The sequence below is a fragment of the Phocoena sinus genome, chromosome 20 (genome assembly GCF_008692025.1).
Source record: "Phocoena sinus isolate mPhoSin1 chromosome 20, mPhoSin1.pri, whole genome shotgun sequence".
In the NCBI taxonomy this organism is placed as follows: Eukaryota; Metazoa; Chordata; class Mammalia; order Artiodactyla; family Phocoenidae; genus Phocoena; species Phocoena sinus.
Window position 1 is genome coordinate 19,697,516 of NC_045782.1, and position 16,508 is coordinate 19,714,023.

At 37.9% G+C, this 16,508-nt stretch overlaps 1 protein-coding gene across 1 annotated transcript in view; it reads right to left on the reverse strand.

The window, feature by feature from the left end:
• The window catches only part of LOC116745244 (AP-2 complex subunit beta-like), a 76,121-nt gene that overhangs the window by 56,247 nt on the left and 3,366 nt on the right, over positions 1-16,508 (reverse strand). The window contains 4 exon segments of the mRNA XM_032615807.1: positions 4,029-4,274; positions 6,196-6,331; positions 9,470-9,575; positions 13,714-13,773. Of these exon segments, the coding sequence (XP_032471698.1) occupies positions 4,029-4,274; positions 6,196-6,331; positions 9,470-9,575; positions 13,714-13,750 (525 nt within the window). The 5' untranslated portion in view covers positions 13,751-13,773.

Genomic DNA, 16,508 nt, shown 5'->3' on the forward strand with positions numbered 1-16,508 from the left:
GATGTGTTAAGTAATATTGTAAATAGATTTACTTCATTTGTAGATAAGCTGCCCTCAGAATCACCCTAAAAATTAATGTCTGGCTTTAAATAATGTATACAAAAGAATTAAATATCTTTGGGACTTCCCTGGTGACACAGTGGTTAAGAATCTGCCTGCCAATGCAGGGGACATGGGTTTGACCCCTGGTTCGGGAAGGTCCCACATGCCGCGGAGCAACTAAGCCCGCGTGACACAACTACTGAGCCTACGCTCTAGAGCCTGCGTGCCATAACTACTGAAACCCGTGAGACCAGAGGCCGTGCTCTGCAACAAGAGAAGCCAATGCAATGAGAAACCCGCACACCGCAAGGAAGAGTAGCCCCTGCTCACCGCAACTAGAGAGAGCCCGCACACAGCAACGAAGACACAACACAGTGAAAAATAAAATTATAAAAAATAAAAACAGCTTTAGTTAAAAAAGAATTAAATACCTTTAAAAAATAAATTTGCCGTTGAAATATTAACCCTTCTAAAATCATTAATAACCAGCACCACGATCACTATACAATAAAGAAACGTTTGTTATTATTAAGGGCTTACTCTATACCAGGTTCACTATTAAGTGCTTTGCAAGCCCTCTTTTATTTTTCACAACGATCCAATGATAGAGGCACTGTTTATAATCTCCATTTTGTAGACGAGGATACTGAGATGTTTAGGGAGACCACCAAGCTAAGAACGGCAGACCAGGATACAAATCCAAGTCTGGTTGGTTTCAGAGCCTGAGTTTTAACCCTCATGTGTTAGTACTGGAGTGAAAAAAAAAAAAAAGTTCACAGTTACAAAGCGCTTTTCTGTTTCTGAGATACTTTCATAAAGAGTGAGTCAACTCTTTATAAAAGGAAGTGATTAAATGCAATTTGGTATGCTGGATTGAATCCTGGAATAGCAAAAGGATACTTGTGTTGAAACAGGTGAAATAAAGTCTGTACTTCGGTTTATAGTGATGTACCAACGCCAATTTCTTAGTTTTGACAAAGGTACCATGGTTATGTAAGATGTTAACATTAAGTAAAACTGTGTGAAGATAGGTATATGAGAACTTTCTGTACAGTCTTTACAACTTTTCTCTAAATCTAAAAACCCGCCCCCAAAATGAGATTAAAAAAAAAAAAAAACCTAAGTTAGTAATAACTGATAAAATGAAAACTGATGATTAAAATTCCTAAGGTGAGAATACACATAAAAAGATCTCCACAAAGTCTATCATAAAGGAAAACAAAAATTGTTTCCTTCCTCTGCAAGAATTTAAAAACCGAAAAGCACTGAGATGGGCACTTGCCCTTATAACAGAGCAGCCTCCAATGATTCCACTTACTCAACACTCTGATCCTGCAGAAATTACCAGCAACTCATCTTTTAGTACCAAATACAACATTACTTACTTGGGGCATCCAGACACAGACTGAGTGAACATGTTACCTCCTACATCATTCTTACCCAGTGCCTACCACATACTGACACTCTCACACATGCCTAAAATTCTACCAGCTCTGGTACTCCTTTACGGACGCTGGGCATGAAGAGCATCACGCATTTTTAATTTCACTTCTGTATAATATTTTAATTTTATTACTTCTTCTATTTACTGATATATATTTAGGGATAACAGAATTCATATAATTAAAGTACTAAATTAAATGAAGTCGTTAATAGATGATCTAACGTTGCCCACGAGAACAAACATATTCTGACAAAAATCCTTCTCAAATTTACAAAGTGATCTAGAGAGACTTCAGTTTTCCAGCATTTATCATCTCAGACTGACAGCAAACCACCACAAACCTTCTAAAGCCTAAATAGAAATAACAATAATCATAAAGTACGTCACGTTAGATTTGTTTCTCAAGAATAGCTGTCATTTATTAAGCATTTACTATATGTCAGGCATTATTTAAGTTTTTAAAACAAATTAGTCCTTCATGTTGTTGTAGGGGGCTCCCTGTGCACTGCAGGATGTTTAAAGTATCCTTGAACTCTACCTACTAGATGCCAGTAGCAACCTTCCCATCAGTTGTGACAACCAAAAGTGTTTCCTGACAATGCCAACTGTCTCCCAGGAAGCAAAACCGCCCCCAGTTGAGAACCACTGTCATAATCTCATGTGGCTTCTACATGCTGGCTAGCACATGGATAAAATACATACAAATACATACTTTTTCTGAGGAAAAAAATGTTACTTTTCATAAAACAGCTTTCCAAAATAAGTTCATATTAAAAGAAGCTGGCAGTAACTAGAACCGTTGCTAAAGGCCATACCGGGCCAGGTTCTGAGAGCATGCTGCTTGTGCAAAAAAACCCTCAACAAACGAAAATATGTTTCTGGGGGTTTTTTTGTTTTGTTTTTTTAACTAATTCAGTAGTCTGTGCTTTGGCAGACAGGACAGAGCAATGGAAGAAGGGCATTCCCAGGGGCAGTTCTCGGAGAGATGGTAGAACTCAGAAGGCTTAGAAGACAAGATCAAAGGGGCTAAGACGCTGAGCCAAAGGATTTAGGAGACCTGAGCTCACAAACAAAAAGCAAAGTACGTGTGGTGGGGCTGTCAAGAGAGTCTCTGGAGTGGCAGATTCTGGTGTAAACATTAACTGAAGTTGGAATACCTCAAAATGCCTCTAAGAGAGAAAAGGAAAACTGCAGTAAGGAGGGAAAATCCTAATGCATGGGCAAAAGCTAGTGAATTATCACTATCACCCAAAAGTGTATCTTTCTTGCAAATGTCAATTTAGTGAGACAGAATTTTCAAAACTCTGATTATCTGTGAAGAAATCATAGCTATTTTCCTCTCGTGCCAAAGTGCTTCCTCATTCTGAATACGTTTACGTTCAAAATAATGGACTAATAAATCTGTGTCTGGAAATAAGTTTAGCTTTCATTCCCTCAGAAAGATTTTACCATATGAACCTGTATAGCTATCAAAGGGGTCAGAACCCTTTAATATTGTAGCAATAATATTAACCTTTGCCTAATGTCTACTTCATAATCATGGCAGCAGCAGCCATCATTTCATGAACTCTCATAAGCCAAGCACTTTCACAGATGCTTTTTATGCAAGAGCTCAATTAATACTCCTAACGACTCTCTAAGTTGGTACCTCTCACTCTACAGAAGAGGAAACAGACTCAGGGAGGTTAACCTAGGACTTAACAGTGAGAATTTTTTTACTTCAAACTATCTTTTCTCTTTCAAATAGTATTTCACAGGAAGTCAGTTTTAACTAATGTTAACATATACACACTACTATATATGAGAGAGATAACCAACAAGGACCTACTGTATACCACAGAGAACTATACTCAATATCTTATAATAACCTATGAGGAAAAATAATTTTTAAAAATTTTTAATAAAAAATAAAAACATTGGGCTTCCCTGGTGGCGCAGTGGTTGAGAGTCCGCCTGCCGATGCAAGGGACACAGGTTCGTGCCCCGGTCCGGGAAGATCCCACATGCCGCGGAGCAGCTGGGACCGTGAGCCATGGCCGCTGAGCCTGCGCGTCTGGAGCCTGTGCTCCGCAACGGGAGAGGCCACAACAGTGAGAGGCCCGCGTACCGCACACACACACACACACACACACACACACACAAAAATTAACCTAGAAAAATTAAAAAACAGAAAAGCAACAGGATTTACTGTATAACATGGGGACAATATTCAATATCTTGTAATAATCTATAATGGAAAATAGTCTGAAAATACATATATATAAAAAACAGAATCACTTTGCTGTACGTGTGAAACAAACACAATATTGTAAATCAACTATACTTCAATTAAAAAAAAAAAACCACCCTTGTATTTTAGTACTTGGTTTTCAGCTCAGAAACATATAGGGTGTGAGACAGACAATCTGTGGGACACACAGAAGTCACGCTTCACATAGCTAACCTATGGCTCAATGTCCCAAAGATAAAATTTATTTTAAACATGCTTTTTAAAGGGACCCAGTTTAAGTACTGCTCTCTTATAAACGCAGAAACATATTACCATTGGATTTGAATCTGCTATGAGATCCCGCAGAGAGTCCAGAAATCCCTGCTCTTCCACCATCTGGGCACTGATGTCATGGAGTTTTGCCACACAGACTGTTGCTGTCTTCCGAACATAGGGATCTTCATCCTTTATGCACTTGCGGAGGGACTCACAGAGATCTTCTGTAATCTTGTCCACCTGGATGCAACCCATGGTTCTGACTGCCAAGGCCCGAATCAGAGGATTGGGATCTTCACAGTCCTAGAAAAAACAATCATTGACAACTACAGGTGTACATAAACCAGAAAACTAAACAGTCTGGTTTATATAAGCAACAAAAGAATATTTAATTAATGTAGGCTTCCAGTTTCATTCCACATCAGAACCCACATCTCCCACACGATTCCTTTCCTAAGTACAACAGTTGCCTATTTAAGAGTTTAGGCTAGGAATTCATTTAACTGCTTTACATACACAATGAAGAAATGCCCTATAGGATTCATTCCAGAGCTGGGCAGAAGCTTAGATAGCTGTACCATCCCCATGGCCATTGTTGGACCTGCATTAAAAGCAGAAAAGGGCTTTGGGCTTGTATTCTGGTACAGGATAAAATCAGAAATTGGGGCTTCCCTGGTGGCGCAGTGGTTGAGAATCCGCCTGCCAATGCAGGGGACACAGGTTCGTGCCCCGGTCCGGGAAGATCCCACATGCCGCGGAGCGGCTGGGCCTATGAGCCATGGCCGCTGAGCCTGCGTGTCCGGAGCCTGTGCTCCGCAATGGGAGAGGCCACAGCGATGAGAGGCCCGCGTACCGCAAAAAAACCCAAAACAACAGCAAAAAATCAGGAATTGGAAAGATATGTCCCACTCCACAAATATTAAGCAAGGAGAAAAGAGGGCTGGATATCTGGGGCCTACAGCCAAGAAAGCAAAGGAGAATCTAGAAGCTGGTTTGGGCCCAACATAAGTTCCTTGCGCGAAGCAGCAGAGAGGGCCCTCTGAAATCCTGATTAACATACATTCTCCTTTCCTAGCAAGTGCCTCCAAATACAGTACAAATAGAACACTTACCAAGAAGGAACATCCCTTAAATTGCCCTATACTAAAAAATTTCTTTAAACATTATAAACCTATGCTTATGCTAACTTCCAAAAAATGTAAACTAAATTCTTTCCAATGATATCATCCATCTATGAATCACCAGACAGAAAGAATGAAATGTTATAATGATCCTGTACATTGTAGCTAAACACAGAAAAAGAACAAAAATTCCACGAGGAGGAAGAAAGCATGTTTATTTTCCAAAACAATTTAATAGAAGCTAATTTTAGAAATGCTGTCTGATTTTTGCTTTTAATGTAGACTAAATTCCAGGCAGAGGAAAAAGAAGTAAACAAAACAAAACAAAACAAAAACCCTAATAAGAACAACCTTATTACTGTGTTCATCAAATCTACTGATAGAATTCTGACTGGATATCCAATAATATTAAGGACTTGCTTTAATGATCAGCTGATTAAATGGTTTTTTTCATTCTTAAGATGTTTGGGATTTGCTTTAAAATCATCCAGTAGGAGAGGAGGTGGGGGTCAGGAAAGCATGTATGGAGAGTTTAAGTTAAACAAAACTGGCCATAGGTTGGTAACTACTGAAACTACAAGGTAGATATTTAGGAATTTATTATACTATTCCCTCAACCTGAAAATGTTTGAAAATTTCCACAATAACAAAAAAGTTAATCAACTATTGTAAGACCTATTCAATAAAACAAAATTAAAAGGCAGCTCCTGTAGTTTCCACTACGTCTGAACCATAAGCATAATTTCTACAAAGATAAAAGAGGTAAAACCCCAGGCTACTGACACTACAATGATATGCCCAACCTTTGTCAGCCTTGGAAGATAAAACAGTGAGGTTTCACCTGGCTTTCTTCTCCCACCTGGCAAGGATGCACCAAGCCCAGCTGACAGAAGGCGCACCATCTGAACTGGATGACAAACTCTGGCATACAGAATGCTTAAATCGTGAATATTCCTACTCAATGGCCAGTACTTCTCTAGAGGCCCTCTTTTGGAACAGAGGTTGCTTATTTGCAATGCAGACACTAACCGTATCAAGAGACACTTCTGAAAAGGTTTTCTGAGGTAGAAGAGACTTTTCTTGAGTCCCTGGGAAAAAGTTACCTTCACAAAGCTGCTGACATCCACGATGGCCATGTCTGGCTGACTCTTGGCATAGTTCATCAAGTAGAGATACACGAGCTTCTTTAGTTCCAGGTTGTCAGTCTGCATACAATTCACTACATCTGGAAAGAGACAGCTGAGAAAAGAGGAAGGGAAAGCGAACAGATGTTGGTGCCAGGCTGTTGGACAGAACACAAAGAAACAGCCTTAATTTAAAAAGTGATTCGATGTGAGCACAAATGTCCGCTAGTGATAATACTTACCACAGAAATGGATTACTAAAGAATTTATAATAATGGTCCCAAGAAGATGTCTAAAAATAGATTTTAAAAAAACATTTTACTATGAAAATTTTCAGATTAGAGACAGCAGTTTAATGAACCCATGTATCCATCACCCAGCTGCAAACAAATATTGATACATACCCGATCTTGTTTCATACACAACCTCAACCCACTCGCCTTCCCCCAGTCCCTACCCCATCTAGTTGCTCTAAACAATTTCTAAACAAATCCTGCACATACATTTCATATATAATATTTTAGTGTATATCTTTACAAACTTTTTAAAAAAATCACTATGTCACACAAAAAAATTAACCATAATTTTTCATATCAATTCTTTGCAGTTCAAAGCACTACAGTTGTTATGCTTTTTAATGCACATATTCTTCCATCCCTGACCAGTGGGAACTTATTTGATTAGTTTCCTTATTAAAACAGTTCTCAGATAATTAGGACCTTTGTTCAAAATTTTAACCATTTTCAGAAAATGAAACAGTTCTAAACGTGTGTGCCATGTACACATTTAGATTCTATTGTATATATACACCCAGGAAGGAACTGACCAGTAACAGGTATTGGGACTCAGACCCTAGGTTAGAATCCTGGCTACATTACCACTAGCTGTATGACTTTGGGATTATTCTTTAGCCTCTCCAAGTATACACTGCTTGATCTCTAACATGGAATAACTTCTGATTCAGAATAACCTCTAGTTCAGAAGACATGAGGACTATAACAAACATCGTAAGTAAAAGCATCTGTCCCTGTGCCTGACACAGAATGCACTTAAATTTAAACTTCCCTTTTCTTAATGACATTAGGAAGGTCATCATTAGCCTCAGGACCTTCTCAGATGTTTGAGTTCCTACACCTTACATCCACCACTAGATGCTGGAATTTACTTGGCATTCTTGCACTCATCCATTTCTTATCAGCAGCATTTGACCCAACTAATAAAAGGAAAATCAATGCATTTCATATTAACATAAATATTTTAAAGTAAAAATCTACTTATTTTCTTAAATTAAGATGACATTGTTTTAATTTTTGCCAATCTCTTTAATGTCTACTTTAAACAAAAACAGCTGGATTCTCACACATGTTCCTGCATTCAACCTGTTGTAGAATGTTGTAAGTGTATGAAGAAATGCTGAAGTGTAAGAAGAAAATCCAATTTGCATACACGTATATAAATTGGAAAATGGAGGACTATTTTAATAGCTTTTTCATATAACTGGATGTTCTCCTTTGATACATTAAAGCTAGACAAATGGTTGTTTTTCTTTTTGTTTTTAGTCCACCAATGGTAGTTTCTTAAAAGTTAGGTACAATATGGAATCTGAAACCATATCAATAAACCTTCTGTACTTGGTTGCATTAAATTCCATTCATTTATCACTTATTTTGAATGGATATTTTACCCATGCATAATTTTGTGATGTATGCACTGGTCATTTGGAAAATACTGGTTCAATGAGTTATGCAGATCTTCTCTATGGTGGCATATTTCATTATACAGCAGCAAATAATCACAGTCATTAATTTCACCACCAATCTCATCAGAAAAATCTCTAAGTATTGGGAAGCTATCAAGCTCACGATGGGAGATACAAGTTTTCCAACACTCTAATTTTTACTTTAAAGTCGAAATTTATCTACTGTCAAATTTTTTCCCTTGAAGTGACACGTTCACTTTGTCCATTTTTTATAAAATGTCTCCCAAATACTGAAGTATGATTAACTATAGTTCTGTCTGTCAATCTTTCTTTCACAAAGAAATGGTGTTCCCAAGTCAAACAATTGTGCAAGGGCTTTTTTTCAAGTCAATCGTCACACTTTGCTATGCAGTAGAAGTACTTTATGCCTAATTCCTATTTCATCACACAGAATATTAAAAAGACCTGAACTCAAGGTTCAAGGTTTACTGAAATAAATTTTTAGTGCTTCATGCAGGACAGTCCTAAGTGAAACTGCCCTTTTTTCCTGCAAGCACATGACGGTGAAGAATACAATGACTACTTTTACAGTTCGGCACCACTGCCTTAATTCACACTAAGGCACCAGCCATGCAAATGTCAACACAGTGAAAAGGGTAAATAACACCTAAGCATTATTACAAGAATAGCTCTGACTTCATGGATTTCATGGAAAGGATCTCGGGAATCCTCAGGGGCCTGCAGACAATCCTTATTTATTTCCAAATGGCCTTCCTAAATTACAGGAAAAAAGGGAGGAAAAAAAAAAAGACCCTTTGGATTTTGTTACCACTGATTTTCATCTTGAATTCGGTAATTAAAGGCAGAGTTGTAAAGTTGAGGGCACTAGCTTGAGCCAATTAAAGTACACATGGGCTTCTGCTTGTCAGTATATTTTTATCATCTTCTAAAACTACCTCAGCAACAGATTTGTAAGTGTGTCAGCTCTCAGGAGGTTTTATGCTAGATCTGTATGCAAGTGAAATCAAACTCATTTCACTCAAAAAACAAAACAAAAAGAACTAAGTCACAGAGTTAATATAAAAGCAACTACACTTCCTGATGTTTCCAGTGGGACAAACTCATTCTTATACGTTCTGACTGTAATAGCTTTAAATAAAAAGCAGTCTGGTGGCGCAGTGGTTGAGAATCTGCCTGCCAAGGCAGGGGACACGGGTTCGAGCCCTGGTCTGGGAAGATCCCACGTCGCGGAGCAACTGGGCCCATGCGTCACAACTACTGAGCCTGCGCGTCTGGAGCCTGTGCTCCGCAACAAGACAGCACGCGAGAGTGAGAGGCCCGCGCACCGCGGTGAAGAGTGGCCCCCGCTTGCCACAACTAGAGAAAGCCCTCGCACAGAAACGAAGACCCAACACAGCCATAAATAAATAAATAAATAAATTTAAATCATGTGGGCTTCTAAGAAGACCTCTGCTTTAAAAAAAAAAAAAAAAAGGCAGTAAAAGCCATAGAGTAAGAGTCTAAAATGAGCAAAGCAGAAGAGATTACCCTTACCTAACATCTTTCCCCACAGTCATAGCAGCAATCACTTTCTTCACAGCCTCCTTCCTCTTTTCTTTCTTTTCATTGTTGAGTTCAGCCTTTAATTCAAAGATTTCTCCTAAAAGACAACAAACGGGTGAGGTCCCAGGATCAGAGAACTAGAGCAGAACACTGTACTATATAGCAAGCAACACAACAGATGACCAGTGGCAGGGCTGCAACTGAAATAAGATTATTTAAAAATTATAGGATAGGTACAGTTCAAATCCCTAGAATATTAACCAACCCATTGATAAGGATGCTATTTTGGGGTTATCGCCAGAGAGGAAGGTGTAAGCCAGATCTCAGGAAGCACAGAAGTGGGAAAAAGGAAAGATATCTCATGATATCTTACTACGATGGGGAGAGAACGGCATCTGAGTGATGATCTCCCGTCAGAATTTCAAAGTCCTGGGAAAAAAATAAATGCAGGCAGCAAACAGGTTCACAAATCAATGTTTTCAAACCAGAAGAGACTCCTCATTCACCTACTCTCAACTCTACAAACAACTGAGGCTCAAAGGTCACTAAGTGAGCGAGTGACAGAGCTGGCCTTAGAACTGTTTCTCCCGACTCTTTAATCCAGTGTTTCTCAACGTTGGCTACACACTATTACCCGGGAAGTATCTAGAAATGCCAATGCTCAGGCTCCACTCTGGACCAAATAAATCAGAATGTCAAGGAGTAGAACTCCTACGTTCATATTTTTTAAAGTTTCCTCAAGTGATTCTAATGTATAATCAGGGTTGAGAATCACTGCTCTAATTAGTACTTTAAGATGATAATGGGCTTTAAGGCCCTATCCTGTTCAATCAATCTAAGAACAGAAATAATAATCCTGAAGCTTCAAGAATGGTACAAACCAGAGTCATTTCTAAAGGTATAATCTTAAATGACTGACTGCTCAGGCCCTGCACCGTGAAATGCCAGGACTGTCACCACTATTTTAAGGCCCAGGCTCACCTATCTTCAGAAAGCTGGAGCTGAAATAAGAAAAAAGGTTAACCACCCTCAACTGGTTTTTAAAGAAAGGAGAAAATATACTATAAGACCACGAAAAAGAAGTTGACTATTGTCACGTCAACTTTCAATCCACAGAATTGCCTCATTTTCTTCCACCTTTATGACTGTTCTTGATGTTCACTTTAACCTCGTTCACCAGTATAGAAATAGTGGGGGCAGCAAACTAGGTGATCTGCTGAAGCCTCTAAATGGGAAGGATGAACTGGCAAGAAGCACAGAAGTTGAGCACTAAAAAAGCCTGTTACATCAAAATCCATCGCTAACAAACTGTTACAAAAATCACCCTTTTATTTGACAGCTGCAAAAATAGCACAGACAGAAAAGCTGGGCCCTTTAAAGAGTCACTCTCCTCTTCTCCAAGTCCTCTGCTGCCAAATCCAGCTCTTAGGGTTCCCATCATTTACTTCTGAAAACAGTAAAGGACAAGCAGCACGGTTTCAGAAAATCTGAATTGTGAATAGCAGCAGGAGCTGAAGAATCAAAACAGGATATAACTGAAATTATTCCAACTCCAACAGCATACATTTAAAGAATATGCTCCAGTGGCAGTTCTGGTGGGTGTTACAGGAAGTAAAAGGAACACAGTCTATCCATTTTTTAAAATGTGGTATTTACCCAGCCATGATTCATCTGTAAGTCTCAAACCTTTATAAAAATCCCTGAATTAAAAAAAGGTTACCAGGACCCATCATAAGTGAAGGTTTGAAAAATCAGGTGAGTTTTAAAATTACATCTTTTTGTGTTATTATAGAAACATCTTGGTCATCAAAGATGTTTGTAACACAAAATGTTAACAGAAGAAATAAATACATTTCAGAATGATAAGAGAGTAAGAAAAAAAGCTGAAAATGAATGACAAGGGGCTAAATGCTTTTGTACGCTATAAGCAGTAAAAACAGCAAGAAGTTGGGTGGAGCCAAGGAGGAGCACGGAGGCAAGGTATCTCATACATACTACAGCTTTATTAAATTCTTATCTTTCCCCCCTCCTTTTCCCCTGAATCAAATCTACCAAGCATTGCTAGCAGCTAGCAAGAGTTCTCAATCCCGGCTACACATCAGAAAGTTCTGGGGAGCTTTTAAAAAAAACCCACGTCTAGGCCATATCCCACACCAAAGAAATCAGGATATCTGCAGGGGTAGGACTGGACATCACCTATTGTCTTTTATTTCACTGGGCAATTCCAATGTGCAGGCAACGCTGAAAGCCGTGGACTAGTAGCTAATGTAATTAAGCAACTCTCTATGGTGTTTTCTGTATTATAATAGAAGTTTACCCTTAAATAACTCCAAACGACAGAAATATGCTTGTGCTTTCTAGAAAATTTTCTGGTGCTCCAGGCCACTATGTGTGCCCTCCCATTTTCTTTTTCTTTTGAAATCATTTTAACCTTAAAGTTGCAAAATTCCCCATCTGCTAACATTATGCCACATTTGCTTTATCATACTTTTTATATATTTATACATTTTTTTCTGATTCATTGAATAAGTAAACTGTAGACATCATGTCTCTTTAGCTCTAAATATGTCAGTGTATAACTTCTAAGAACAAGGAATTATGTTACATAGCTATAATACAATGATGAAAATCAGGAAGTTTAACAGTGATATACTGTCATTATCTAATCTATAAACCTTATTCAAAGATCTTGATAAAGTCTTTTAGAGTAATTTTACCCCCATCCTCCTTGGGCCAGGATCCAATGCAGGATCATGCATTACACTTACTGTCATGTCTCTTCAGTCTCCTTTAATCTGAAACAGCTGGTCAGCCTTTGTCTTTCATGATAATGACATTTTTAAAAAGTACAGGCCTATCATTTTATAGAACACCCTCAGCTGTCATGGGTGTTCCCTCATGATTACACTGAGATTATGCCTTTTGGCAGCCATAATTCAGAAATGATGGTATGAAATCATCGTGTGTGGAAGGGTAAGAAAATATCAAATTTCCATGCATTGTTTTGCATAATCATTTTTTGTTAAAAATTTAAAAACTCATATGTATTAATACATGCATAGAAAAGACTGAGGATACATACTGAGTTCCCATCAGGAACAGGAATAGGGAGGGAGGGAACTTTCATTTTTACTTTATATTGCTGTATTGCTTTAGTAGTACTCCATGTAATAAAATGTTTATTTCCAAGCAAAAAATAAAAGAATTTGGTGCAACCACTATGGAAAACAGTATGGAGGTTCCTTAAAAAACTAGAGTTACCATATGATCCAACAAACCCACTCTTGGGTATATATCCAGAGAAAATTCTAATTCGAAAAGATACATGCACCCCAACGTTCATGGCAGCACTATTTACAATAGTCAGGACATGGAAGCAACCTAAGTGTCCATCCACAGATGAATGGATAAAGAAGATATGGTTTATATATACTATGGAGTATTATTCAGCCATAAAAAAGAATGAAATACTGCCATTTTCAGGAACATGGATGGACCCAGAGATTACCATACTAAGTGAAGTAAGTCAGACAAAGAAAGACAAATATATGGTATCACTTATATGTGGAATCTAAAAAATGATACAAATGGACTTATTTACAAAACAGAAACACTCACAGACACAGAAAATAAACTTATGGTTACCAAACAGGAGGGGAGGAAGGGATAAATCAGGACCTTGGGATTAGCAGATACAAACTAGTATATATTAAATAAACGACAAGGTCCTACTGTATAGCACAGGGAACTATATTCAATATCTTGTAATAACCTATAATGGGAAAGAATCTGAAAAAGAATATATATATGTATACACACACATACATACATACACACACACACACACACACACACACACACCCCTGAATCACTTTGCTGTGCACCAGAAATGAACACAACATTGTAAACCAATTACATTCAATTTTTTTAAAAAAGAGAAAATAAATGTGCTTCTTCCTTTTACCCTCCTCAGATCTATCAATCTTCAATGGATCAATCTTGGATCTCTTCCTTTCACTAAAACCTTCAAGTCAAAATGATGTGCACCACAGCCGTATCTTTAAAAACCCATACTTTAATAATTTACTCAATACACTTTTCTGTAGGATATCCCCAATGAGATGGTCCAAGACATACATGTCTGAAGAGGTCAGGAGCATTCTACTTGGAACAACCTTACACCACAACTTTTGAAGAATCTTCAAAAAAGGCTGTGATCAGGTTCTCTTACTTACCTTTTTTATTGGTTGTGAAGTACTTGGAGTCAGTCATGGTTGTGGATCTTTAATGTGCACCTACAGCAAGAGAAGAGAATTCCTTTAACCAAGTTATTTATGTCCAGCAAGGCATTCAACTAATTTTAAGATCATTTATATACAAGAATTTCTGCATTCAGAAAGTATCTTCATCCTTACCACCATCACTGGTGATCCAAAGGGATGCAAGGATAATTAAGAATGTAATCCTTGCCTCAAAAGCTAATTGGAACAAAATCCAAAGGCCTAATGGAATAGAGTGATAATCTGAACCTATCATAGATTTATGATTTTATCCACAATTATCTCCTCAGAGCCTCCAAGACCTAAAGCTACATCTTTTTACAAATACATCTTCAGTTAGTCACTCCAATATTTAAAATAAGGAAAAGTTTGTTTCAAAAGATCTCCCCATTACTTTCCGTTAAAGCAAATCTGATTTACTTCCCTGCCTGAAGATGGAGTCACTCTAAGACATATATTCTGAAACAGAGTAAAACTGAAAGAGAAAAAAATTTTATCAACCTCTTCACCATTACATGCAACTGTCAATAAAAGGAATTTCTTTCAGAAAAAAGAGAAAAGCCTAGATTAGTAGGACAATACTCTTTCATGACAAACACCTAGAGAGGCAAACATCTAGAGAGGTGTTATGCATGGATTTTTTTTTTAAATTATGCTTTTCATATTTCCAACAACCTACAATTCCCCCGCGTATTCCCCAAAATAAAAAATATGCAAAAAACTGAGTTATTTGTTCAGTCACACTGAGTGCTAAAGAGGATCAGAACTGGTGTTAAAACTTAAAAGAACATGGATCCCAGCTTCAATTTAACTTTTCTGTTCCAATTTCCAGAATTAGTCCAGTTGACATAAGGCTCCATTGGTAAAACGAAAACAGCATGGACTGATCACATTTCTCCCCAAATAATGAGACAATGTTTTCTGATTTGAGAAACCCTAAGATTTTGTCCAATGTACTTGACTTCTTTAAATACATTAAAACTTTCTTTTAATAATATTCCTGCTGCATTCAAAAATGAGTATCTTCTGGGATTTCCCTGGTGGCAAAGTGGTTAAGACTCTGCGTTCCCAAAGCAGGTGGCCCAGGTTCGATCCCTGGTCTGACTAGATCCCACATGTGTGCCGCAACTAAGAGTTCGCATGACGCAACTAAGGAGCCAGCGAGCCTCAACTAAGGAGCCCGCCTGCCACAACTAAGACCCGACACAACCAAATAAATAAATTTTTTAAAAAATGATTATCTTCTTACTGACCACCATCATTAATAATACTTATCACCAAATTTTGGACAGATGCCCTGGCACCTACTCATTATTTTCTGGTCAAAACAACATGAGTGATAATATATTTGGCAAACTTGAGCGATAATACCTCCACAAACAATGGTAATTATGGATCTGAGAAAAAAGACCTAAGCACTCAACAAATCAATGCAGTTAAGGAAAAAAGCCAGAAAATCATAAAATAATGAAAAAAGGTTGGCTCAAGTTTGTTCTCTAAAATGTACTACTTGGACTATTTAAGGGAAATTAGACTCATCTGTTATCTTTCCAAGGAGCTACTTAATGTTTATAGTACTGATCCTTATACAATAGTGCTTTTAGGTTGTACAAGAATTTCACTGAATTTACCTTGTTAGAAGAAGTGAGCTAGAACTCACACAAATCATTATAGAATACAGAAATTTCTGATTTGATACTATTTGTTATAACTTAAAGTGAGCCTGTAACAGAGGCTTGCCTTATGTAGTATTTTCATAATGTCTTTTCTAGCTAAAATTCAAAGAATTATAATCTTTTAATCCATTTCATCACTTAAGCCATTCACAGTGTAAACTAAATGTGAAGTAGGCAAACTGAAGAAAGGAGTCCTTCACATAAAAGACCTGGAATAGGGACTTCCCTGGTGGTGCGGTGGTTAAGGATCCGCCTGCCAATGCAGGGAATGTGGGTTTGAGCCCTGGTCCAGGAAGATTCCACATGCCACGGAGCAATTAAGCCCGTGTGCCACAACTACTGAGCCTGTGAGCCACAACTACTGAGCCCACATGCCACAACTACTGAAGCCCACAAGCCTAGAGCCCATGCTCCGCAACAAGAGAAGCCACTGCGATGAGAAGCCCACACACACCGCAACTAGAGAAAGCCCACGCACAACAACGAAGACCCAACACAGCCATAAATTAATTAATTAATTAATAAAAAAAAATACCTGGAATAAATGTGAAGTTATCATCTAAGAACTTATATATACAAAGAGGAAAACCAGTATACAGAAATGATTACAGTACTAGAGCCTGACAGGAGGGCCACAGCTCAAGGCCATTATGGTCTATCCAGGATGTTGTTATACCACTCTAATCCTTTGGGATCATCAAAAGTTAAAACTTGCTTAACATTTAAAGGCAAAAGCTGCTTGGAATTTGTTTCTTTGAAAAAGAGCCCCCAAATCGTTCTATTTTCTAAAGCTCTCATACACATTCACATATATTAAATTTTTAACAGAAAATTTCAGCACAATCTGTTAAACATCAAATTAACCTCGTCTTAAATCGTACCTTTATTAGTGACCCACACATTTCATTACTTCCCCTAACAAATTTCATCATCGAGGACTAGATTTCTGTCCTTTTACATTGTGAGCACTAAGTTCTTAACTAGAGAATAATGTACCAGCCTACAAAATTTCAGGGAAGAGGAGAGAGTCAAGTACATGATCTTAGACCCTAAATTAAGAACCCCTGCTTTTCA